The 25,613-nt window shown below is 40.2% G+C and overlaps 1 protein-coding gene across 4 annotated transcripts in view; it reads right to left on the bottom strand.

The window, feature by feature from the left end:
• Window positions 1-461: 461 nt before the first annotated feature.
• Window positions 462-25,613, bottom strand: part of plekhm3 (pleckstrin homology domain containing, family M, member 3) — a 43,138-nt gene continuing 17,986 nt past the window's right edge. For all 4 annotated transcript variants that reach the window (XM_051403141.1, XM_051403142.1, XM_051403140.1 and 1 more), the window contains exons 4-8: window positions 23,772-23,917; window positions 22,733-22,926; window positions 17,426-17,489; window positions 7,475-7,632; window positions 462-5,345 (exon numbers count right to left, since the gene is read on the bottom strand). In XM_051403141.1, the coding sequence (XP_051259101.1) occupies window positions 5,183-5,345; window positions 7,475-7,632; window positions 17,426-17,489; window positions 22,733-22,926; window positions 23,772-23,917 (725 nt within the window). In that variant the 3' untranslated portion in view covers window positions 462-5,182. The remainder of the gene's footprint in view (window positions 5,346-7,474; window positions 7,633-17,425; window positions 17,490-22,732; window positions 22,927-23,771; window positions 23,918-25,613) is intronic.

The following is a 25,613-nucleotide window of genomic DNA, read 5'->3' as shown; positions in this document are numbered from 1 at the left end:
CCATGGCAGGAGGCTCCACCAGGATCCATGAGAACCATGAGAACCTAATCAGGCAGTTGGGGTGTGTTTCAAGCCATTTATATTAAATTGTGAGAATGGTTTTAGGATGATTGAGCTGTATGAGGGAGAAACACGTGGGAACAGACGTACGTAAGGTTTGCTGCATATGCATGCTTCCTGTTTTGTGCGAGTTTTGTGGCAATCCCACAGCAAGGTCCAATAGTAGCCGATCTGGAACTTTTGATCCTAACATAAGATGTTGCTCAACAGATGGAGGTTGAGGAACCTTACAATTCCAAGACAACTGGGCACATCTGCTGACAAAGATTGTGCTGTTGAACTATTTAACTAAAATAAACCCAAAGGAATATAAAAGCGACAGAAGTTAAAGGAAGTCAAACCTAAATGTCCTCAGTGGAACAACATGAACATTTCTCCACACAGGATTAAAACACTCACTATTAAGAAGTTTGTCTTTATTGGCATCAGTGGCTAGCGGACAAATTGGAACAAAACCAGACAAGAGGAAGGGCTGATTAAATCAAAAAACTCAACTTCCTGTACTTGCATAAGAGTTTGGCTGCAATGAAAACAAAAGAAAACAGATAAATAAAATAACTTAAGTGCAAAACAAGAAGATTTTCAGTGCAGTTACCTTGCTTAAATACTGTACAATATATTCTTCTCTAACACGTCAAGTAAAAACATACTGCAATGATCCTAATGTGCCTGCAACATAAAGAGCATTCCACTCATACACACTCCTGCTCTGATGTGACAACCTGTAAACACAGTTCAATGTACTCATCATCCACACTGACGCTCATTCTCACTCATAATATGGCCGTAAGATTTCACTGTAGAAGTTAAAGTTTAGTCAGACTGGGCGTTGTCACTCCAGAGAAAACATAACAACATATTCTTAAACCTGTTCAGATTAATGCTTCCAAATCCAGATGGAAATGAAATTAGAAGAAGGGCAAAAAATATGAACAGAAGAACACACCGCATACAACAGGCAAAGAAATGAATACAAGTTTTAAAGTGATCAGATGCACAAGTCGGCTACTGTCGCTACACGGAGGCAAACTACAGAACCCTGCAGGTTTTAGTGGTCTGTTTTTCTTTTTTAGGTAATTTGTGCTCACAAAAATTAAAATGCTCTCAAATAGGCATTAATATAATATATAATAATATATATACTGTAGCAATAAGAACTATTTGTCCCAAACATTTTGGTACGCTGTATGAGACTAAGAAATTGGCCTAAAACCAATATAATTAGGTCTATGTCTTCTAAAGAGCAAATTCCACTCCCAGAAACCTTCAGCAATATCACTACACGTAGGTTCAACAGTCTTAATCTGGATAAGCTTTTGGCATGTTTATCAAAAGCACTTCATTTTCAGATGTACAGAATCAGATGTTTGTTGAACAACATTAACATCCCCTAAACATATTTGACAAACAAACAGTTTATTTAAATACACATTCTATTAATTCGTACTCTCGCATTAGCGATCTTAAGAGTACTGCCACCAACTTTGCAGGTTGGAGCTGTTTAGCTGCGTCGAGCTTCGAGCTTCGGCCGGTTGAGGCTTTTCTTGGTGACAGTAAAGAGAACTATAGCTTCGGATTGTGGGTTAGGTTTGGGTCTCAAATTTGGCAGCACCAGTCTGGTTCAGCTCTCTGTGCAGAGCTCTAATCTATGAGCACAAATAAAAACAAATCCCTGAAACCTGCCGGGCTCTGTGGTAAACAAATGCACAGCATGATTTAAACAAACAAAAAAACACTTCACAAACACAAAAATACTTCAACCAAAGGCTTCATGACCTTTCCAGTATTTATGCAGCAGGCACAATCAGTCAACAATAACTTAAACATTTCATATTAATATCAGCTGACATGGCTGCAGGTTTTACCTTTCAAAATAAAATAAAAACAAAAGAAATGTAATCAGCTGACTTCAGTGCACTTCTCCTGCCTTACTTTCAACTACACTAGGTTATTTAGTTTCAGTCTACACTATCCTTCATGCTTCATAAACATGAATCTCTGATTTTATTTTTTACAAAAATACATATTCACGAAGAAACCCATACCCGGGGTTTGTATCAGCTGCTGATCACAGCAACGTGTTCATTCCCTTCAACGTTAACATGTTTTTATGGCTCAATCAAGCTGAAAAAAAAAAGTTAAAGAGGCGACAGATGAGTGAAGAATTAACACTGAAATAAAGATAAAATGAGTCCAGCTGGGCCCAGACTTCAGTTTGTCAGAAAAGGAAATAAGAAGAAATAGCAGCTACATTTTCCATCCACATCATTACAAATTCTACTCTATCGAATTGTAAAGCTGCAGTCAGTGACTTTATGATGCACGGGATTTGTTTTTCCTCCAAGCTTGTCGGATATTTAGAAACTTAAACATCAACTGATAAGAAGCTAAATCAGGGAGTGCAGCTTTATAGGATCCATGGAGGAATTGTTTACTCTCCCATAAGGTGTCATTTCTGATTGGAGCAACACTGTTTGTAGTTTTGTTTGTAGAAAAAATAAAAACCTTATTGTATCCAACTATAAAAATGAATTTTGTAGGATTAGCATCATCAATAGTTTCCAACACCCAGCAAAAACTTTAAACAAAGCCAAAAACTGAAAACAAAAAGTTGCAACAATAAAATCTTAAATGATTTTCTGTGTTGATTTGACTTTTGGAGATTTATCGGCTACAACCAGCGGTCAAAAACAAACCTGACTTTATTTACCAAACATTTCTTTACAGTTTTGCTGTAACACGGGATGGAAACACAGCCGGTGCAGCAGTGTTCAGAAAATGTAAACCAAAGGGTTTCCAGACCTTTACACATGAAAGCAGTGGGTTAGAAAGGCCATCTAGGTTGCATAGAGATACTAAAAGCTAAAGCTGCTATCATGTTCGATAGATTCTGCATGAATAAAGCACAACAGGAAGTAGAATCACAGAGGAGGAGAGGAGGGGAAAGGCAACAATGAAAGAATAAGTTACAGTATATTATTGCCCCTGTTATTTTACAGTTAGAGTGAAGGAGGGAAGAGAGTGTGCTCAGACGGACGGACAGAGAGTCCCTTTTGAATTAAAGTCCTTTACATTAAAAGAACACTGGGAAAACGAGTGAAATCGGTGAGTTAAAAAACATCTTTCATTCCACATCTACAAGTGAAATGACTCGGTTCGAGAAGAATGAGACCTGATAAAGGAGGGACAGAGACAGGATGGAGGGATTTCTATCCTTCAATCACAGCAATTACTTCTAATTATTTTATTATTAGTTGGTAAAACATCCCAATCCAAAGGCTCCAGTTACAGCCCACGTGAACCCCAAATCTAATCAAATACTCCCCGTGAAGACTTGATTATGACATTTTATTTGTTTTTTTGTAGTGTCTGGTTCAGTCAGTTACAATAGACTTCAGTGGCGACATGTTGTCATGGTTGGGCAAAAACTAGCAAAATGTCAAAATCATAGGATCTCATGAAACTGCAGCGTAATCCACTTCACGGTCATCTAGCAAAAAAGCTGACTCAACTTTTGGAGCAATGCATCGTCATCTGGGAATGTGCAAGCGTTACTTTGTGTTTCTGCTGTGACGAAAGATAAAGGGAGTTGTAAAATCCTGTCTCAGAGTACAATAAAGCACTCAGCAGTGTCAAATGAGCCCTAAAACGCATTAATCTGATACTCAAACTGGACTTCCTGGATTGTTTTCCATCCTCGCCAGTACCTAAACCAATCGACCTGCGACTCTCCTGGAGCTCACGCCAGAACAGGTAATGCATCCTTGGATTTATCCCTTGCACAGGCTTTCGATGAATTGTATTTAGCCGCATTACAGCAAATATAATGGTTTGTTTGGAACGTGGTGAGCTTACAGATGGACAGTGAAACAGTGGACTGTGCTGCAGGAGGGGTCTGAGAAGTTTCTACTGATGTTGAAAACTGGTCAAAGGATAGGTTCACAGTCCGTCTTAAAACAATACTCAAATGCCTCTACCAAAGTGTGTATTTTTCTCGCTGTAATCTTCCTCCTGTCCATACCGTTCAATGCGGGTGATGGAAGACAATATCCACAGCCCTCGTTCTGTACAAAAAGAAGTTTATCTGGAGTTAATGAGGCTTTAGCGGTCTGAATTAGACAAATCATCTGGGTATGTGCCAATCAAACAGCAGATTTAGAGTTTCATGAGCCAGACTGAACCTATCCTTTAATATTTGATTTCATTGTAACTGACGTGAATCCAAGCTGACAGCAGCTGCTACTCTCTGTATGGAGGGAGTCTACAAACGTTTTACAGCTACTTTTTCAAGGCTAGAGTGTGTGAGACTTTAATCCTGAAATGGTTTTGGCTGCTTTAACATGAGTAGAGCTACGAATAATGATTACTTTCATCATAGATTCATTCTCTGGTAATCAGTCTGTAAAGATAAAAAAAAACACCATTACATGTTCTCAAGGGTAGTAGACATTTTCAATTAGCCTTTTTTTTTGTTCGACTTATAGTCACACACATTACAGAACCTGGAACACTGACTAATTGTTTCAACACTAAACTTTAGTATGCCGTTGGAAGTTGATGGTAAGAATATACAACCAAAATGTTTCAAATATTAGTAGAAATGTCTCCGGTTTATCTGCTGTGATTTCATGCGTTCAACCCCTGGAATGAGAAATAAGTGAAGGGAGTGATGTGGTGAGAGGATGAAGCAGAGGGTTCCCTCTTGACGTGGGATGTTGGACTACAAAATACACGTAGTTGAGTCTGTAAAGCCTGGTGCAGCAGTCCTTCAGTCGGTTTTCTCCCTGCTCTTTACGGTAGGACAAAGGGGGGCTTTGCTCAGGTGTGTGTGTGTGTGTGTGTGTGTGTGTGTGTGTGTGTGTGTGTGTGTGTGTGTGTGTGTGTGTGTGTGTGTGTGTGTGTGTGTGTTAGCAAGTACACATACACATAAACACAAACCTGACGATGGATCAGACGCTCTGAGCTCGTCCTCAGGTCAAAACTGTCACCAAATCTGTCCTGGAGTCCCACACAAACACACACACACACACATCAGGAAAACAGGCACTTTGTCCAGAGTCGTGGCCTGGCAGCGCCTAACTGTTACTGTATGTGTGTGTGTTTGTGTGTGTGTGTGTGTCTCTCAGGTGTCTTGGTAGGGCAGGTGAAAGCACCCGGGGCTGTCGTCATCAGGCGACCAGAAGGAGGACGGCTTCTTGTGGTGGAGTTCCCGGCGAACGCAGCGAGGACACGGCTGAGCTTTCTGACGGCACTCGGTGTGGAACACGGCGCCGCAGCCGTCACACCTGCGAACAGAGCATCAAACACACTGCTGAGACCTGGGAACATCCATCACAGTTTAGAGTGTCACTTCCTGCTTCAACTTTGACCTTCAGTACCTGGTTTTCCTGTACATTTCAGGCGTGCTCACTTTCAGCTTGACCTCCAGATAAAGGGTTTCTTCTTGCGTCACAGTGTTACAACAGTTACCATGGAAACTATGGCTCAAACTACAAATATACTACAGTAGATTACAAACCTCATTTCAGCATTAATCCATTAAATATGCTTTATTGCTCATTTCCTGTACCCTCAGTGTTTGAGTCAACAGCTCAGCACAGTTCCAGTAAGTACAGTAGACAGAGCTGTTATCAGTTAACACTTCACACTTCCTTCACTAGTCATAAAACACAACTCAACAAGCAAGGTGTGTATGTGTGTGAGTGATAGTCCAGACTGTATGTCAGTGTTTCCCTCCTCGCCTCCGAGGCTTCTAGGAATCGGTCCTGATCAGCTCTTATCTCTCTGCTGTCTGTCACTCTGAGTTTCAGTGACAAGGACGAGGCTCTGGACTGTGTTAACTGTCCATGTCGTGAATAATCTTCTCACGCACACACACGCACACACGCACACACACACACACACACACACACACGCACGCAGAGCTCTCTCATGCCAACCAATGTCACTAACAAGCAGCAGGCTAAGTTCTGTTGCCCAGACAGAGAGAGCTCTTGCTCACGTACACTTTTCATCTCTTTGCTTTGTGTCAGACACAATGGAGGTGAATGGTTTATGCTTCTCCAAGCATTGAAATATGATATTTGTTTTCATATTCAGCTGGATAATCCACTGACCTCAGTATAGTCTGTTTTCATAGGGGCGATGGTTTTGATAAACTGTTCACAGCATGTTGGGTAACCAGAACATTGCTGCTGCCAGGAGATGTTGCTGTTCATTTTCTTTTAAATGTTCTGTTTCCATGATGTGTGCTCCACAGATTCCATTCACTTCCATTTTATTGTGGCAGAGGCATAACTCTCAGGGACAGATGTAGTAAAAACACAGAAAAATAAAATCAAACTACCTGCAGGGCGAGATACCACGAGAGGGAAGTTGAAAAATAATAATAATGTTGTTGTTTTTTTTTATCATGTGGAAACGACCCATCAGCCCTCAAAACAGCCCTTTGATGAAGTCAGTAACAACCAAAATGTCTTCACTTCACAAACTTAATTTGGTCCTCACAAAGACAGAAGTATATGAGCAAGCACTCAAGTGTTGAGCGTGTACAAACACAAAAACATACACATACTCAACCTGAAGGACTGAAACTAAAGTCAATGCAGCTCCTAGCTCACGCAGTGACGTTATTACTGATGTGTCCTCTCACTGCTGTGAGTTTCCCTGTGTCTCCGTACTGCTGGACTTTATGTCACATTATGTGTGTTTTTATACAGACGCTTTGCTTTTAGGTACACTCTTCTTAATACAACTCATCACCTCGTGAAGAACCTCTCCAGGCGCTTCTGCTGACAGATTTAATCTGGTCTGCACAAAGTGAGACAAACACACATTACATTGTAAACTAGCTAAAGTTTGTACAGTCTGGTAGCTCACCTGGTGGAGCTATGTACCAAAGGGAGAGTCCTTGCTACAGCGGCCACGGGTTAGACCCCAACCAGTAGCCCTTTGCTGCCTGTCCCCCCTTTTCCTGTCACTCTTCAGCAGTCACTATCCATTAAAGGCAGTAAAAGCCCCACAATTATTAGTTTTTTAAGTCTGTACTTAAAAAAGTTGACTGTTTGTGAATAAAAACACTCTCATGGTCAAACTTTGTAAACTAAAGTGAGGCATTTGCTCCATGTTCAATCTGCACCTTTAAAGGTCAGTGATTTTAGATAGAAGCCTTCATGAGAGTGCAATGTTCCTGAATCAACACCAGGAAATCATAAAAAGTGACACTCTTGATGGCACTGAATCAAGACTTGTGCCAAACGGTGATTAATGTGTTTGCGTCTATATACTCCAGTGCTTGTTCTGCTTTGTGATGTTTATTTGACATTGAAACATGGCTCTGTTCAGTTACATTTGCTGGGAGCTATCAGTGCAGTGTTTAAGTAAATGTTCAAATGTATAGAAAGGTTCTCTGTACCTCTTGGTGGCACTCTCCTGGAAGGGGTAGATGACCTGTCCGTTGTGGCAGAGCTCACAGATGAAGCCTTTCTCTCGACACAGACTGCAGCTGAAAACATGGGAGCTGGCGAATTTGATCACTTTGGACAAGAAGGGAGCCAGTTTTCCATCAATCACCTGGAGCAAGAGGACAGAAGAGGGGGAGAAAGGACATGGTGAGCAACCTCAAATGCCAACATTAACTCTGTGACAGGCTACATGGGTCTGCATTAGTGTGGATGAAATATGAGAAACTAAAAATGCCAAACAAGTAATCTAGTTTGAAGACCCTTCCTTAAGAGCAGTTTACACTCCGGGAACTTTTCATGGCGGCAAAATTGTTCTCCTCCATCTTAGGGATACAAATACAATTGCAACAAGGTGATTAAAGGTGGTAAAGCATGTGTGACAGGGACAAAACGTCCAGGTACTGTTTGACAAAGGATCAGAGTGGACACGCTGATCAATGATATTCAGCTACATATAATTAATGTTTAATATTAATGTAGAAAGCAATTAATTAAATGAGACTAACAATTGACAAGGGGAATGTCCCATGTAGTATCTATGACCAAAATGTTTCACAGAAGCCAATTTGACAATAAAAAAATATAATTTTTTGTCAAAGCCACAGGAAGAGCATGCAGCTCCAAAGTCGCAGGTCACCTACCATTGGTCTACAGCCTAAGGCAGCTGTTTTTCAAAGGAAAGATTTGGCCTACAGAAAGTCAGATTGAGAGATACTAAATACACACAAAGGTGGCCTTTGGTAATGTTTCACTGTGGCAGTGTGAAGAGACCTGGAAGTGTTTAAACGTGTGGCAAAAACTTCTTGTGAAAAGGGGAGTTGAGAGAAACATGAGGAAAAAAGGAGGAAAAACTGGAGGAATATTACAATTAGAGGAACTGGTCGGTTTTGAGATGAGTTAAAAATGTCTTTATTTTCAATGAATTCTTTTAAAACCACTACAAGAAAGAAAAATGCCAAAGTAAAGCAGGAGGAGAGGAAACTGAAGGAAGGAAGGAAAGAAGACAGTAAATGAGGTGAACGCCTTTTAATGGCAACGCTTGGCAGGTTCCTTAAAGAACTGGGGTGGCGGGGGGGGGGTTTGGTGGCGGGGGTCTGGAGTTATATTCTAGTGAATAGACAGTGGATGACTCACCGGGAAAAGCAGTGAAAAGAAAAGCCGCGCAGAATGTTACAGAAATAAAAACTCAATATGGTCGTATGTTAATAACGCAGACAGAGCTATACACGTAATGAGAGAGTGCATGTAAGACAGGGAGGGAGAGCGTAAGAGAGAAAAACAGAGTATAAAGTATGAGAAAGAGTGGTAGAGATACAATATGCAAGAGAGATCTTGAGAGAGAGCGAGAGCCTGTATTCAGATACAAGTGGTTCCACCTGGCAGAGCCCTGGACCTCCCAATTATAACCTCCTTCATGCTGTTTGTTACACGACAAGGACGAGAGGAGAAGAGGAGGACATGAGATGGAGAGAGGAGGAAGAAGCCACACACACAGAGGAAACATTGCACACTGAGGTATACTGGTCCTGTTTACAGTAAATCATGCGCCAGTGCCCAAGTCAATTAGACTTTACAGTGAAGGCTTTTACCATAACAACCCATACTGTGCCCTTATGTGCAATCTATGATATCAAATGATCAGTCTCAGGCCAACAGGAGAGGGATGTTTCAGACCAATATCTCACTAAAACAGGATCTATTCCCAGCGGTGTCGTCAGCCTCTAGCATGACTTGGTGGGCTCCAGATTTACAGTAGAACAGTTCAGGGCTGCAGCCGCGGGTCATTCATTTTGTGTTGTAGTACAAACATGAGAAAACAAGCAATTTGCTACGAGAGCTAAAATGTGTCCCAATATCAGAACAGAGCTCTAAATCAGCCCCCAGATCAGATCAGACGGCTGTGTCCCAGGTTGGAAAAACCACTGTCCAATCAGAGCTTTGTAGGTTTGATAAAGAATGAATGAATGAATTCCTGCACAGCCACATCCACGACTGTTATGAATGAGTTGAGAAATAACACCTCAAAGATGTCAAAGGTGCTTTTGCTCTTTGACTACATTATGTGGTTCATTGATACACAGTGCCTGCTTTTTTTCCAACCACCAGAGGTGACAAATGTACACACATTCTTTACTCAAGTAGAAGTACAGATACTTATGTAAAAAAAAATAAGTACTGATTCAACTTCTTTAATCAAGTAAATGTGGAAAAGTATAGGCTCTGAAATCTACTCTAAGTATAAAAGTAAAAAGTAAGTTGGTTTCTCTAAAGGACCAGCTGATTCTGTGCAAAGACATCAGAGGGTCAAGTCTCACTCTTTCTCTCGTCTTGTTATTCTGTCATGTGTGATATGCTCTTGTCCTGATGTTGGGAAGGCATACAATGATGCAAAAAAAATAATAATCGATTATTAGTTGGAAAATGTAAGTTACAAGACAGTTTTGAAAATGTAATTAGATGTATTAAATGTACAGATATTTAAAAATGTAAAAACTTAAGTAAAATACTTAAAATATTTTTAGATAAAGAACATTTTATCAATCTGCACAGCACTTCTGTGTCTCTAGCTCTGGTTGTCTGGAAACCTGTGGCAAGTCTCTGGGAAGTGCCGGGTTGTTAGAGCATGTAAATCCATCTGGACCACAAATTCTTGTTTTTACAATTCTGTTTGTCTAGGGATTAAACAATCGAGAATTAACTTATTAGTGAGCGTTAGAGGTTCGGGTAGGATGTTTCTGAACTGTGGAGAGAGTCAGGCTGTTGACCCTGTTTTCAGTTGTTAGGCTGAGCTAGGCTAACCATCTCCTTGCTCAAAGGTACCCAGTGGAGTGTATGACCCCGGGAGGAGCTATGGAGCTGTTTTTGTATGTGTGAGTCTCATGCACACGGCTGATGTTACACGTTCCAGAGTTTCATTTCTTACTCTTGGCCGGACAAAACAAGCAACTTTAAGATGTCACCTCGAGCTTTGGGACATTTTTATTATTTTCTTACAATTTATCATTGCTGATTGATAGCAGGTGTTTTATGTGCATACGGGCAGCTCTTACAGTTGTTCTATGCACACTGTGATAAACATGGACGCCAGTCTGCAATGAGATCTGAATTTTGATTCAAAAATGGTCTTTACAAATGTTTTATTAGGTAGGAAATGCTTTCCACGTGTTGGACCTTAAGCAGAAAGAGAAAGTGTTGTTTTACAGTCTGTAAGTGTCTTTAATTTAATGTTCTTCATGTGAGGGAGGAAAAGCTCAGTCCAGCATGGATGATAAATGTTTCCAGGCAGACAGACAGGCAGGTACTGAGAGTGACAGACAAATATACGTGTCCCCCTCTGCCCAGCACAGCCCACACCAAGCCTAAGCCTAAGCAGCCCCGCTCAGTCCGGTCCAGCCCAGTCCACATGACGAATGGCTCTCCTGATGGAGGCTGACAGGCTCAGGAATTAAGGCCCTCTATAATTGGACTGGGCAGAATCAAACGACTGGCAGCACAGCTCTGGTGGCTGACTCTGGAGGGATGGTGGGAAAAAAGGAGGGAGGCACAGAAAGATGGATGGATGGAGTGACAGAAGTAAATGGACACACAAAAGAGGAATAGGACAATATAAAGAAAAAGCCTGGAGACAATCTCACATTATAAATGCAGAAATACTCGATTTACCAGCGATATCATCACATTTATTTCTCTAAATTCACAAACCTTTACCTCCATTTACTTAAAACCCGTATATCCCTGCTGTTACTGCTAGCTATGAATATCCAGAGACCATTTTATTAGCTACACCAAAGTAGCAGTGGGCAGCAGGGTCATACTGGGACAGTCATTCAGACACTTCCAACTTCAACCCTTTTAATTTGTACACTCGCCCACATCCAATAACGAAGCAAAATATTGATGGCTGTCCTGAGTGTCTGGGCCAACCAGTAGCAGGGCTGCTGGCAGATCTCTCAGAGCTCAGATGGGCGTTCAGGATCAGCTGGGTCGGACTAACTTCTGTCTGTCGGCCTTATGGAGCCCACACTGAATGGACAGCACAGTACAGCGTGGCTACAGATTTTAAAGTACACATTTAAGATGTCAGTGTCCCCTTTTGGAAGAGAGGGAGAGGCGATGAGAGAAACAAAAAGCGGGTGAATAAATGGTACATGGTAAGGATTTATATAGTGCTTTTCTAGTCCAATGACCACTTAAAGTGCTTTACAACAGACGTCAACATTTACCCATTTACCCATTCACACACACATTGACAATGACACCCATTCACACATACTCACAAATATGGGGTTCAGTATCTTGCTCAAGGATACTCTGACATACAGACTGGATGGAGGAACCGACCCCCTACTGATTAGTAGACTACCCCTACCTCCTGAGCCACAGACGTCCAAGACAAATAAAACTCTATTAGCCAATTGTTTCTTTTGTCTTCTAAAGTAGAAATAGATAACCATCAAACCCTCTACAGACAGTCTACTTTGGAGACAGGGGGTCTGTCTAAATCAAACATTTGAGTCTCCAAGCGCAACTCAAGAAAGAACAACAGGGTTGTTATTTCTTTGGAGTGTAAAAATGTGTGTCAAATGCCACCATCGTTTTTTATTCCACAGTCTAATTTTGGATTATTCACGATTCTCCAGATGTGTTGGAAACGCAATCAAGAACACGGAAAAGGGACTTTTAGTCTAGTTCCTGTGGTTCAATAGTTCAAGGAACTATGTAGCTGTCTGAATATTCTGCTTTGGGGCACAACCCAGACTTACAGTAATTGGCATTGTCAGTTGGAGCTGCTAACCAGAGCAATGACACTGGATCAATCCCAGTAAGCTTGTCTGAACTTTGCAGTAGTACCAAGATTAAAACACAATGCAGAATTTGTGAACAGTGCAAAGGTGGAAGATAACTTTTAAGTATGTTTGTAATATATTTACAATATGATTGTAGAGCAGAATACAGGACAAACCCTCCAGATGTATTCACATTCCCTTCACCCTCTTTCCCTCCAAACACCCCCAAACACACACACACACACACACACACACACACACACACACACACACACACACACACAATTCAACTCCTCTCCCTCCATCCATCCTCTTAAACTCCTCCCCCTCCAGTTCAACCTCTTTCTCTACTCCACGCAGAGTCTTTGTGCTCCAAAACCTCCTAATCCCCTAAAACTGCTGTTTAACAGCCGTTCGCCTGCCCTCCTCACTCGCTCTCTCTCTCCACACACACACACACACACACACACACACACACACACACACACACACACACACACACACACACACACACACACACACACACACACACACACACACACACACACACACACACACACACACACAACCGTAGCTCCATTGAGGAACTAGAAAGCCAGCTGGGATTACATGGCTGGAAAGACCAGGGTGAGCTCTGTTTGGATAACACCTCTCTTTTTTTTTCTCCCTCTCTCTCTCTCTCTCTCTCTCTCTCTCTCTCTCTCTCTCTCTCTCTCTCTCACACACACACACACACACGCACACAGAAGATGTATGTTGTTGTCAGTGTATGCATGGTGGAGCCTGTCTTATCAGGGGATTCCCCAAAATTTGGAGTAATGTACCAGATGAGAAGATGTACACAGCAGAGGGGCACATTTTGAAACCTTCATAGATGCATTGACCAACCTTAACAGCCTGATGAAAAAATCAAAAACAAACTAAACTGAACAAAAAAGTCCAGAAACCGGATGTTGTGTCCAGTGATAAAGGGAATGAGATGTAGCAGCTACAAAGAATTAAAATTGTATGCTTTGGTATTTTGACAATGAACAGCAATAAAATTCTCTTTAAAACAATGAAGCTGGATCACTGCTCTCAGAGGACTTGAATCATGGGAAGTAAAGTCCAGAGGAAAACTGGAGTTTTTCAGTGGTTATAAGAGGCATTTAGCGTTTTGTGTAAGTGCTGTACAAAAAGAGCTCAAATGACTCCATAATGATGACAATAACTGCAAAGATATTGACACTCTCCTTCCTTTGACGGACAGGAAGATGACTCCACCACAGTGGTGTGAGAATAAGCCCTCGAGCTATTACCAACATATATATGAAACACAACATGAATACTTTTAAGGACCCAACCCTTACCCGTAAACAGGCTCTTCTCTTCCAGCTTCTGAAGTAAAATTTAAAATCTTAAAGTTGGTTGCTGAACATTCCCAAATAATCCATCGATAACGGATGGATTAATATCTTACCAGTGCTCTACGATGGGCGAACTCTGAAATGGTGACACTGTTTTCTAAGTTACCTCAAACCAAGTTTGGCATTTCTGTCCTGCACCTTCTTGTGACTCATCAGCCAAACTGTATTTTGGAAATAAGCTGGTATCGGACAATATATCGACCTGGGTGATTTATTGATCTAGCTCTAATAGGATGGGGTGTTTTTGGGGCGTTGGATTTCTCATATTAATTGCACCACTGAAACACTAGATAGATATATCAAGCTGTATCATGTTTTAATTATATTCCACACAGTAACGCTCACACTCTTTTATTTACTTTATGCTGAAAGTGACAGTGGGACGCTCCAACTTGAGTCATTACTGAATATAAGTCTATTCCGTGCAGTTGCAGTATTTATGTTGTTTCATTCACTGTGATAGTGGAAATGGTTTTTCCAGATGTGCGTTACTGAAAATGAGGAGATAACTGAGCCTTTTTTCAGCTTGCATTATATGGTAGTCACTCTCAGCCCCGACGTATAGTTACATTTTTGAGGAAGCGCAGTCAGCTACAGCGTAACCTCTTAACGCGAAAACAACGCTTCCTTTAATGTGTTGTAGCATTGAAGGCGTTAACTCTTTAAACCTTAAGATAAATCTTTTCCATTACATAATTGCTGCCCAATTTCTACATTTACATTGTCTTATTTGACCTCATTATATAACTCAGTATTGTTTGTTTTTTTCCATTTGAGAGTAAAAGCTCCACTTACACTCAAAGCCATGAGCAGAAACGGGAAATCTTTCTGAGAACTTTTAACATTTACTTAAGAGGCCTCTGTGTATCTGGACAAGTGTGAGTGGAGAGGCATGCCTGGCATAGAGGGAATGCCAGGGTGTCACTGTGGGAAGCCTGCTGCACGGACACACACACACACAAAAACGGACACACACACACACACACACACACACACAGACACAAACACTCACACACACTTACTTTCCTACTGCTTTAGTCCTTAGCCCTCACACAAAACCCTAGAAACAATCCTTAAAACCAGCAGAGGAAAAGGGCAGAGTGTCCTTAGACAAACACATATGTTTTCTCCAAATGAACTGGCTCCTAATAGGGGATATGGGTGGAGGCTATTTGTCGGGAGGTGAATAGACTAGTGTGGTCCAGGGTTTAGCCAGGGGAGTTGAGCCTGCACTGACCTCTGAGCTGGAACAAAAAAAGCCATGTTGATTAAGAGCGTCATTTTATTCAGGAGGTGAATCAAAAGAAACAAGCTTGTTAATATGGAAAACCAATTAAGAGGCACAGTGCTTGAGAATCTCCATGAGAGGGAGGGAGGGGAGGTTAGAGGGGGAGGAAAAGAGAAGAGGGAGCTGTGCAGACTCTACCAAAGACACCTATTGTTAAAATTAGTACTCAATGACTAGCTCAGGGTTTATATTTAAGTCAGAGTTTAGTATGGAAAAAGAGAGTGAAGAACACACACACACATAAGACACATGTGTGTTGAGCGTGTGTGAGGCCAAGGGGATGTTGGGAAGAATGGAGGGATGTCACGCTTTGTTTTTCTGCCTGTTGATTCTGAATGTGACCAATTAGTGAAGCAGAGAGACACAGAGTGTGGGAGTGGAGGAGGAGGAGGAGGAGGAGGAGGAGGAGGAAGAGGAGGGGGTCCAATCTCTTTCAGCGTGAGAGTCTGTGGCCAAGCTCTGAGTCAGAGAGGGGTGAAAGAAAAAAAATGGGGCAGGGTACAACATAATGAACATAATGACAAACAAAAGAACTTTTCAGTCATTTGCGGTCGCTTTGCTCTGACCCCCAACTCAGTTCAACGACTAGATACTGAACTGCTGAAAGGCCAGGATGTTTCCTTTTTTAAGGATCTCAGCTAAAAAAGAATTTCTCTACTTTCATATTAAAATAAAACACATTTAAATGATCCTTAATACATGCTCCTGATAACAAAATTAAAACAGATGTGGGCGGTGTAACTGGTATGAACAGTTTGCTATTTGATAAGAAAATCTGCTGATCAAATAAGCGATAATGCAGAATGAGGTGTCTTGATGTTGGAAAATAATGGACAGAGTTAAAGGTTTCCACGACGCCAGATATGAATTCTTTCCACCAAGACCATTGTTTTTCTGGATTATGACACTTGAAAGAGCTAACCCTGTTCTAAATAGGGCTATTAGCGGGTATTACCCTCTCTTATCACTGTTATGAGATGGACACTTGCCAAAGATACAAAAGGAGAGGTTATGTTTCCTTAAAGGATAAGGCAAGGGTTATTCTATGTTTTTCCTATTGTCAACAATAGCAACAAAAAGTCCAACTAGTTTGTCTCTTACTATTTCATTCTCTACTCTGTCTGTGGCTTTTAATTCCATGCCTATTATTTTATGCTGAAGATAAATCTTTAAAAACAGGTCGTTCGGTATTAAGTTTCCAGAAACGTTACATTACATTTGATGGACTATTTTCAGGGGCGGATTAATAAACTTTTGGTGCACTAGTGAGTATTTGGGGCAGCAGGACGGGGAAAGTGGGATTCAGTCAAAGTGTGTGAACATGTCACCCAATACAACAGTGTAGCTCGCTGATGTGTTAACAATCGTGCCGCATGGCTGGCGAACATTTGCAAGCTAGCAAGCTAAATTAGCTAACTTGTCAGCTTAGCTGGTGTCAACTAATGTATTAGTGTTCAGCTATTTTCTCATGTTTTTCTCATTTGAATGATTTATTTTAACATCAGGAAACAGATTGAATAGTGCAGGATAAAAGTCACTAATGTTAGCACATGTAGCTGTAGCTAACTTAATTAATTTGCAGCAAACAACAATTTGCTATGTAATGATATATTGGAGTCATGATACCCAGTGCAGAGAGTTACGTCACTCTCCCTCTGCCTGTCTTGCTATCGTGGCCTCTCTGTGGTTTGTTTACATTGAGGGTCCCCCCCGTGTGGAAAAAAAAAAAAAAAACCCCTTTTTATCTTCTCTTTTTGGGGGGGGAGGTTTTTTTTCCCAAACCACAGAAAAAAAAAAGAAGAAAAGAGGAAAGAAAAAAAAAAATGGGGGGGAATTATTTTTTTTTTCCCCCCCCCCAAAAAAAAAAAAAAAAAAAAAAAAAAAAAGGAAAAAAAAAAAAAAATTTTTTTTAAAAAAAAAAAAAAATTAAAAATAATTTTTTTTTATAAAAAAAAAAATTTTTTGTGGGGGGAAATTTTTTATAAAAAAAAAAAAAAAAAACCAGCAAAAAAAAAAAAAAAAAAAAAAAGTAGAGAAAATTATGTGGGTGGCTTTCCTCCCCAAAAAAAAAAAAAAATTTTATTTTTAAAAAAAAAAAAAGATTTTTTTAAAATAAAAAAAAAAAAAAAAAAAAAAAAAAAAAAATAATATTTAATTTTTTTTTTTTTTTTTTGTGCTCTAGAAGGACACCCAGAGGCAAGTGAATATCATATGTATAACCTTTAAATCTTCATTTAAACTGAATCTTATCATAAAAGGGCAGAGAACCACACCGATTTAAGGTCAAAACTGAAAGGGATGGATGCTTTCTATATCTGTTTAGTTTTGGTTCTTATAGACATGTGAATGACATCGCTGTAACAGTATACATACAAGCGTGTGTGTGTGTGTGTGTGTGTGTGTGTGTGTGTGTGTGTGTACCTGTTGCAGGTCAGCCATGGAGTACAGGTGAATGTGCTGTAGCAGGTATTCTCTGGGGAAGATCCTGTGAAAAGAAAAGAAAATGTTTTAAGGCATCATTGTCTGTGAAGCAAGTGATGTGTTTACTTCCCTCCCACTCCAAAAACTGATGTGTTTGTGGAGGCCAGTTATGTCAGTTAAAATGTAGATAAGATCTGTAAGTATGTTCAGCATATTTTCTTAAATGCCACAACATATCATCCTGCAACTTCAGTCAAAATAATAACCACAGTTCCCAGCTGGCTTTTACAGTCATTATTCCCATATACAATACTCAGTATACAGAGGAGCTCAATTATGATACTTCAAAGCAATGTACACAATAAAGAATAGAATAAAAATTAATATACTTCTGAGCAAAGCAGGAAATATGTATTTGGAAAACTTAAAAGGTACAAAAAACTTTAACCAGCTATAAAGAGTCCAGTTGTGCCCATTAGATAAAGTACAATTTCACATATAATGATGTGCACTGTTTTCATTACATACAATAAAACTGACTCAATGTATTGCAGATAATCACTTTATGTCAAGGAGTGCCTGTTAATTGCAGACATATTGTCTTTTATATTGGACACATTCATGTCTTGCACCACCACCATCACCAAAAACCACCGACAACCTTCAGGCAACACTGTGATGAGCCTGAGATGGCCACTGTGTCCCTGTGTACTGCCAGCAACCTTGGTGTTAGGTTCATTTCTTCTTCAGGAAGCTAATGATGTAAGCCAAGGTCATTAGCTGTCTGAGCTAGGTGACTGCCTGCCTCAGTAAATGTGACTCTGATTACACACAAACTGAATTCAGGTTGAAGTTAAAGTTTGTATTCTTCTTTTGTAAGTGAAACCTGTTCCTAATACTCACCGTGCAGGCCAGTTTCAAAATAAAAGGCTCGGTCTTGTGAGCATATAAAAATGGAACAATGATCACATACTGTAGTTAAATATGAGCATTACAGTGACTTAATGTTTAACCAGCAGCCTTTCAGTCCACGGTGCTAAAGAAAGTAGTGACATTAATCTAGAGTCAGTAGCATTCCATCGTCTAATATGTGACAAAACACAGACAGGAGAGAGTGTGTGTGTGTGTGTGTGTGTGTGTGTGTGTGTGTGTGTGTGTGTGTGTGTGTGTGTTGTGAGGCCTCCTCTCAGATCACTAAGATTGATGGCACCATGTTAAATCCTTTTTAAGCTGTGATGAGTGTCACCAAAACACAAGTATGTGTATCTGTATTCATACGTGTGTGTGTGTGTGTGTGTGTGTGTGTGTGTGTGTGTGTGGGGAGAGAGGAGAGAGAGGGGGGGGGGGGGGACAGAGAGAGAGAGAGAGTGAGAGTGTGTGAGAGAGAGAGATAGGTGTGTGTGTGTGTGTGTGTGTGTGTGTGTGTGTGTGTGTGTGTGTGTGTGTGAGATCCAGGCACCTAATGTTGATAGGCACCACTGATAAACTTCTCTGTTTGGTATGTTACCAATGGTAACCACATCAGCATTCATAAGACACACACACACACACACACACACACACACACACACTCTCAGCTCCAATAATCAAACACACACATGCTCCTTGTTGATTGTGTAGTCAGTGCCTAGATGAACACACCCTTAAAGTGTGTGTTGATCTTGATAAAAGTGCTTGAGAATGACCACATTTTAGGATTAGATTACAAACAGAAGATACACAGATCCATGCATGTATGCTGACCATATTGGGATTATACCTGATAGTATTTAATTCCATATTTTATTCCACTATTCTCAGCACTCTTTTCAGTCCAACAGACACACCTTCCATTAAGATTTGCTATGCGTTATCGCTCCGTGATTCTGATCGTGTACTGAAGGAGGGTCTGACCTGAGTAAGTGTGTGTGAACCAGCAGATGTAGGAAGTCCTGCAAATATGTGTGTGTGTGTGTATGTGTGTGTGTGTGTGTGTGTGTGTGTGTGTGTGTGTGTGTGTGTGTGTGTGTGTGTGTGTGTGTGTGTGTGTGTGTGTGTGCGTGCGTGCGTGTGTGTAGGGGGTGGACAAACACATTACAATCTAATGCAAACCGAAAAAAATATCTCAGCAATAAATCTTATCTTTGTCAAACGTCAATTTATACTTACACAGTGTCAACAAGTGCTGACACAACTTACTGTGGTGTTAACATTTTAATTATATGTCAGTCCTCAGGTTTGTTTTTTAACCAGAAATTATTCTATAAATATATAAATAAATATATATATATATATTCTATAAAACAATCAAACTTCATAATCGAAAGAAAAAAATACTTTTTCTTTACTGAAAATCACCCACCCAGAGCAGAGGAGACAGAGGAGTTAGCTATAGTAATGGATAAACTGACTAACACTAACAAATAAATAGTTTTCCAATCCATGTGGTTGTAGTACAAATGCAAACATGACAGTTCAAATGTATGAAAATATTGTAACATCCACTATCATATCCACTTTTATATGAATAATAATTAAGGACCAGTGTGTAGGACTTAATGGCATCTAGCAATAAACCTGCAGTGTACAAGAAACTAGGGCTACTGTAGAAACATGGCGGTTCCACATGGCGACCTCCATGGAAGGCGACCCGCAGTTTGTGTGGATATAAAAGGTTCATTCTAAGGTAACAAAAACATAACGGTTCTTATTTTCAGGTGATTAAACACATTGTCCTATATATTATATTCCATTTCTGCCAATAGATCCTCCTAAATGTTACACACGGGACCTTTAAATAACATGAAGTCTGATATCAAGTACCCATTGTTTCACTGGTAAATCTGCCACCATTATCATTGTAAACATTATTTAGTCTGCTAGAATGGAGGTTTGACAGGTGCGGCAATGGGGGATAAGCAAACGTTTAATTGATTTGCTCAGGCCTGACCTCAAACAGTGTTTCTTATCCGGTATAAACCAAGACTCCTTGTGGTCAAAGTATGTGGCGTGCATATGAAATTCTTATTTCTGTACCTATAAGGACACATTCTACATCCTCCAACCTCATTTGCTACAAACACAATTACCTATGAGCTTTATATACTGAGATCAGTTCACACCTTCACTGAACTTTGACAATAAAATAATAAAAGATGTCATATTAAGCCAGTCAAAGATTCCTTTCTGTCACAGATGTAACCCTCTGATAGTGTTGGAGTACTGCTGCACAGGGCAAAACATGCATTGTTTTCTGCCTTACAGCCTTTAGTGCCTCATGTGGCTGTGTGTGTGATTGTGTATCCATTGCTCTCTGCCTATATGCACCAGACATCTCTCTTCAGATCCCCCCCTGAAGTAGACTGATGACAAGGGGAAGGTTTTAGCGCCATGGCCCTCATCAATCCTGCAGTGTTTAGAAGTTGCGGGGCACTAGCCGGCACTAGCTAATGGGACAGAAGTAAACACAGAAAGCCATGATGCTGCTCGTCTCTGCGTTGCAACAGGGTATGACTAATATGGGTTTTTTTAAGGCTCATAAAAACGTCAGTAGTTTTGGTTTGAAGTTGCTTGGCAAGTCAAGAAAAAAACATTTTAATAGTGGGACATTAAAACTCCTTAAAAATAAGGATGTTTATACAAATCATACTGTACAGTTTAAGCATCTGATGTTGATATAATCGATACATTTTCCAAACTTTCTTTTAGCATTAACATAAAAACATGGCTCAGAGGAAGTTAAATACGCCCAAACCCGCAGTGAGCTTCAACATGTTCCTTTATTATCCCTGCATTGCTGCAGTTAACAGCTTCAGGTTTCATTTCATTTTATTTATAGATTTTGTAGCATTTTTTCCACCTTCTACTGTCATAGGCAGAGTTAACAGCAGATGTGATCATACATATTTAGCTTAGATTTAAAAATAAAATATAATATTTTGCTTTTCCATTGATTTCTATTTACTGTAATTAATGGACAGGAATTACAGACACAGATCTCAGTCTTTGAGATTTCTGCTGCCACCTGAATACTATTGAAGCGTTGGTGGTGGTGTTAGCTTTCAAAAATTGACATAAAACAACATCCTTGTTACTCCTGATAATCCACAGACCTCGCTGAACACATGTCTTTGTAACTACCTTGAACAAAGAAGAAAGAATGATTTGTATGACTAGATAGTGTTGCTGGTCACTGAGATTTTTCTTTTTTTTTTTTATACATTATACTGACAGAATATTAATCAGGTTCTGCTGAGGTGGAAGATTCTCCTTTAGACAGAGTGGATCAGAGTGTATTAGTGACCTGCACAGGGGCAAGGAGCATCAATCAGCTCATAGACAAGGCTTTCAGTGTGGGACCCCACTCAGATAAACACCACCCCCCCCCCCAACCAACCCTCCAACCAACCCTCCACCCATCACACACGAACATATACACACAGGCACACATCTTTTATGTATATGCAGCACATACTGTATATGTATATGTGTGTGTACACAAATGCATTAAGTGTCAACAGAGTAATATAACAAATATTTATCAGTTAGTGTGACACACGCAGTTATTGTTAACCATGAAAATAATAGCTGTGCATAGAAAATAACTTTAAATCCTAATTCCCTTCACAAGATACATTTTAAATGTATAAAATATGGAAATGAAATGGACTGTACTTATATAGCGCCTTTCTAGTCTTTCGACAATTCAAAGCGCTATACACTACATGCCACACTCACCCATTCATACACTGATTTATCACTGCTCATTAGAACAGAAACTACACATCCATACATATTCAAACACCAATGCGAGCAAATTGGGGTTCAGTATCTTGCTCAAGGACACTTTGACATGCAGCGAGAGGAGCCGGGGAACGAACCACCAACCTTTTGATTAGGGGACGACCCGCTCTGCCTCAGAGCCAAAGCCGTCCCATGTGTTCCTATTTGTTATATTGGACTTCTGTTGTGTTCAGTTGTACTGTTGTGCTCTGTGTTTCATACCTCTATATCAGGGGAACCCAGCTGGGTGTCAGATTCACCCAAGGGGTTGCAAGTTAAATCTGAGGGATTATGTGAAAGGCAAGCCCAAAAAAGTATACCTGCTATACAAAATATTGTATTTCAAACTTTATTTCACGTGAAATATTTAATAATTTGACTTCTATGGACCTCTCAAAAAGAAAAAAAGAGTGTTCACAACCATGGACATATTCAACCTATAATGATGGTTTGCAACTAGACATCGCTTCATTTTAAGGGGTTACAAGATAAAGATGTTGGGAAACTTAATTAAGAACTCCACAATAGACGTCACCACCAACCTACCTTCGTCTGAGGTCCTCTGCGATGGTTGCTCGGCAGCTGAACAGGTAGGCCCGCAGTGACTGGAGCTGCTGACGGAGACGCAGCACAGTGCTGAGAGGCTCACAGTGCTCGTACAGACAAGGGTTGAGCTGCTGGACGTCCAGAAGGGGCTCCTCATACACAAACTCCAGGAACTCCTTGGCCTGTTTAGACACCTTGAGGAGCACAGCAGAGTTTACATCAGGGTCACTGCACCAAGAACCTCAGATATGTAACGGACCAAACCTACCAAGTTGTACAGTCAACTATGCTAATGAATGATACAAGGCTATGAATATTAACAAAACTTTTTCAAACAGATTAAACAACTGAGATATGATGTATTAATTAGCAAGCTTTACCTTTAGCTGTTTCCCCTTTTCCCAATCTTTATGCTTAAGCTAAGCTAACCAAAGCTAAGCAAGGTAGCTTCACATTTCAAAAGTAGAAATACAGCTTTCACGTTGCGTGCCCTTGCATGTATTTGATTTGCCACTGCAGCACCTTGCTGAATGATGTTACACTGCGGCAAAAGTTAAGCCTGGTTAAACTTTACTGCTATGACCCTCTGTGTCATCGGACTGGCTCCATTCAAATGAATGAAAGGGCTGCATTTTTTCACGCAGGGCTAAAGTGAACGCAGCTTTAGAAAATTCCATAGGGGTTTGTTCAGAAAACTTTCTGAAATAAAAAAACTGAAACTATTTAATCCTTATTTAACACTTTTATTTGAAGAAAATAAGACTATAAAATGTGATCCAGATTAAGGGGAATTTGTTAAATGGGGACAACTTGAAGACTACATAAAACTGAGTACTTACACAGCAGTGGCTGTTTAATGGTGCCCTAATGTTTATATGTTTCCTAATACTTAAAAACATTACAAGGCTTTATAAGACCCAAAGAAACCCTGCTGATGTTCCAATCACTGTGAATAAGAAACTGCACACTTTGAGAGCTGGACACTTACTGTACCAGCTTGAGATGGTGAGTATTTTCATATAGTTGTGTGCTTTCCCACCTTGTGCTTGCTGGTGTCCCAGTTGTGCAGCAGGCGTGCTGGGATGAGGAAGGAGTTGTCCTGATGGCAGCTGTGGCAGTAGTACCAGCCGCTGTAGTAGCAGACCTTTGCTTTTCCTCTGGAAAGACCCACTGGACGCTGACAACCTGCAGAGAAAGTCACTGGGTAAGTATGTGTGCGTGTGTGCTTACATTTAATTGATAAACACATGCACAATACTCTATAGTGTCTTAATGTCTCTGTATTTACAAGGAAACCAGTTAAACCACTTTTAAGTGTCAAAGTGGGATTCAAACCAACACAACAATCTGAATCTTAATGGGGAATAAGTGCACATTATCTCTGACTTAATGGACACACTGCATGCCATGAAATGATGGCTACAATAAAGAGATCCATATTCGCTCTATCCTTTATGTGTCCTAACTGGTTTATCAGTCCTAAGGTGTTGCACAAGTCAGCTTTTGGCGTTATCTGGAGTGGGCAGGGAAGAGAGAATCAGGAGAACACAAAGGTTGTAGAGTAAACCGTTAATATGTGTCAGTTTATGGCCCCTCATAAACTGACACATATACCACACTAATCCAGCCGAGCAAACCTGCAGATAATAAACAAGATACTCTAAGTTTAAAAGGAACTCTGACCCCAATAAGGTAATATCTTGTATCATGACACATATAAACTGGATGAAAAAAATGAGTCAACTGATCAGAGAATTGTAGAGACTTTGGGACATTTGGGATAAAAAACATGCACATCATACAAATAAAACAGACATGAGGGAAAATAAAATGCAATAAAAAACCAGTAAGCTCCACATTCACCGCAAATGACTGAGAGCCGCTGAAAAGTCAGAATGGGTTTCTTCATGAACAGCAGCGTGCTCAAAACATCACTCACTCGTCAATTGTGGTGTTAATTAGTAGCTTTTGTGTTGGGAGCTCAGTGTGGGTTTCACATCTCAGACAGCCCTTCCAACAAACAGCTTACACTAACTATTTGATTGGTTGAGCTTGTTGAAAGCTATACACTAGTGCTTGACAGATATGGCTTTTTCAATGGCTGATATTTAGAGATAATGCAGATATGTGAATTTCCCCTTGGGGATGAATAAAGTATCTATCTACCTATCTATCTATCTACCTATCTATCTATCTATCTATCTATCTACCTTCCTACCTACCTACCTACCTACCTATCTATCTATCTATCTATCTATCTATCTATCTATCTATCTATCTATCTATCTATCTATCTATCTATCTATCTATCTATCTACCTATCTATCCATGTAACCCTAACCCTAACTCCTAACCCACATTACAATCTAATATACATGGTTATCTAGTTGTTGTAACTTGTTTTTTGATGGAATTTGTATTAATTAATGAAGTACATTGGGTTATGTATATTATTAATATGCACATAAAATGTATATTTCAGATTGTGACTGGTACAGTATGTCAGAAGAAACATCATTCAACCGTATTATTCTAAACATTACAGCATAATACATATTTAACGCTACCCAGTAACGGTATATTGCTGTCATTTAGGAGAAACGTGTTAACATTTACAGCAGGATGCATTGAGAGTTATAGTAAAGGACTCTAAACTAATTTTCCCAAAACTCAAGAAGAGGAGCGTGAGCATTGTTCCACAGCAGCCTAATGTTATTCTGCCTCATGAGCGCAGGCAACGGCCGATGCAGATTATCCCAAAATGACAATGATAATTGGCCTGATTAATCGGCCGGCCGATTGATCTATCACCAACCTTCACTTGGCAGTAGCAGTAGGCTTTGGAGCCTGCAGACAATATTCAGGGCCAAAAAAAAAACAC

The sequence above is a fragment of the Dicentrarchus labrax genome, unplaced genomic scaffold, assembly GCF_905237075.1.
Source record: "Dicentrarchus labrax unplaced genomic scaffold, dlabrax2021, whole genome shotgun sequence".
NCBI lineage: Eukaryota > Metazoa > Chordata > Actinopteri > Moronidae > Dicentrarchus > Dicentrarchus labrax.
The sequence above is the reverse complement of the archived record's forward strand: the minus strand, read 5'-3'. Positions and strand labels throughout refer to the sequence as shown.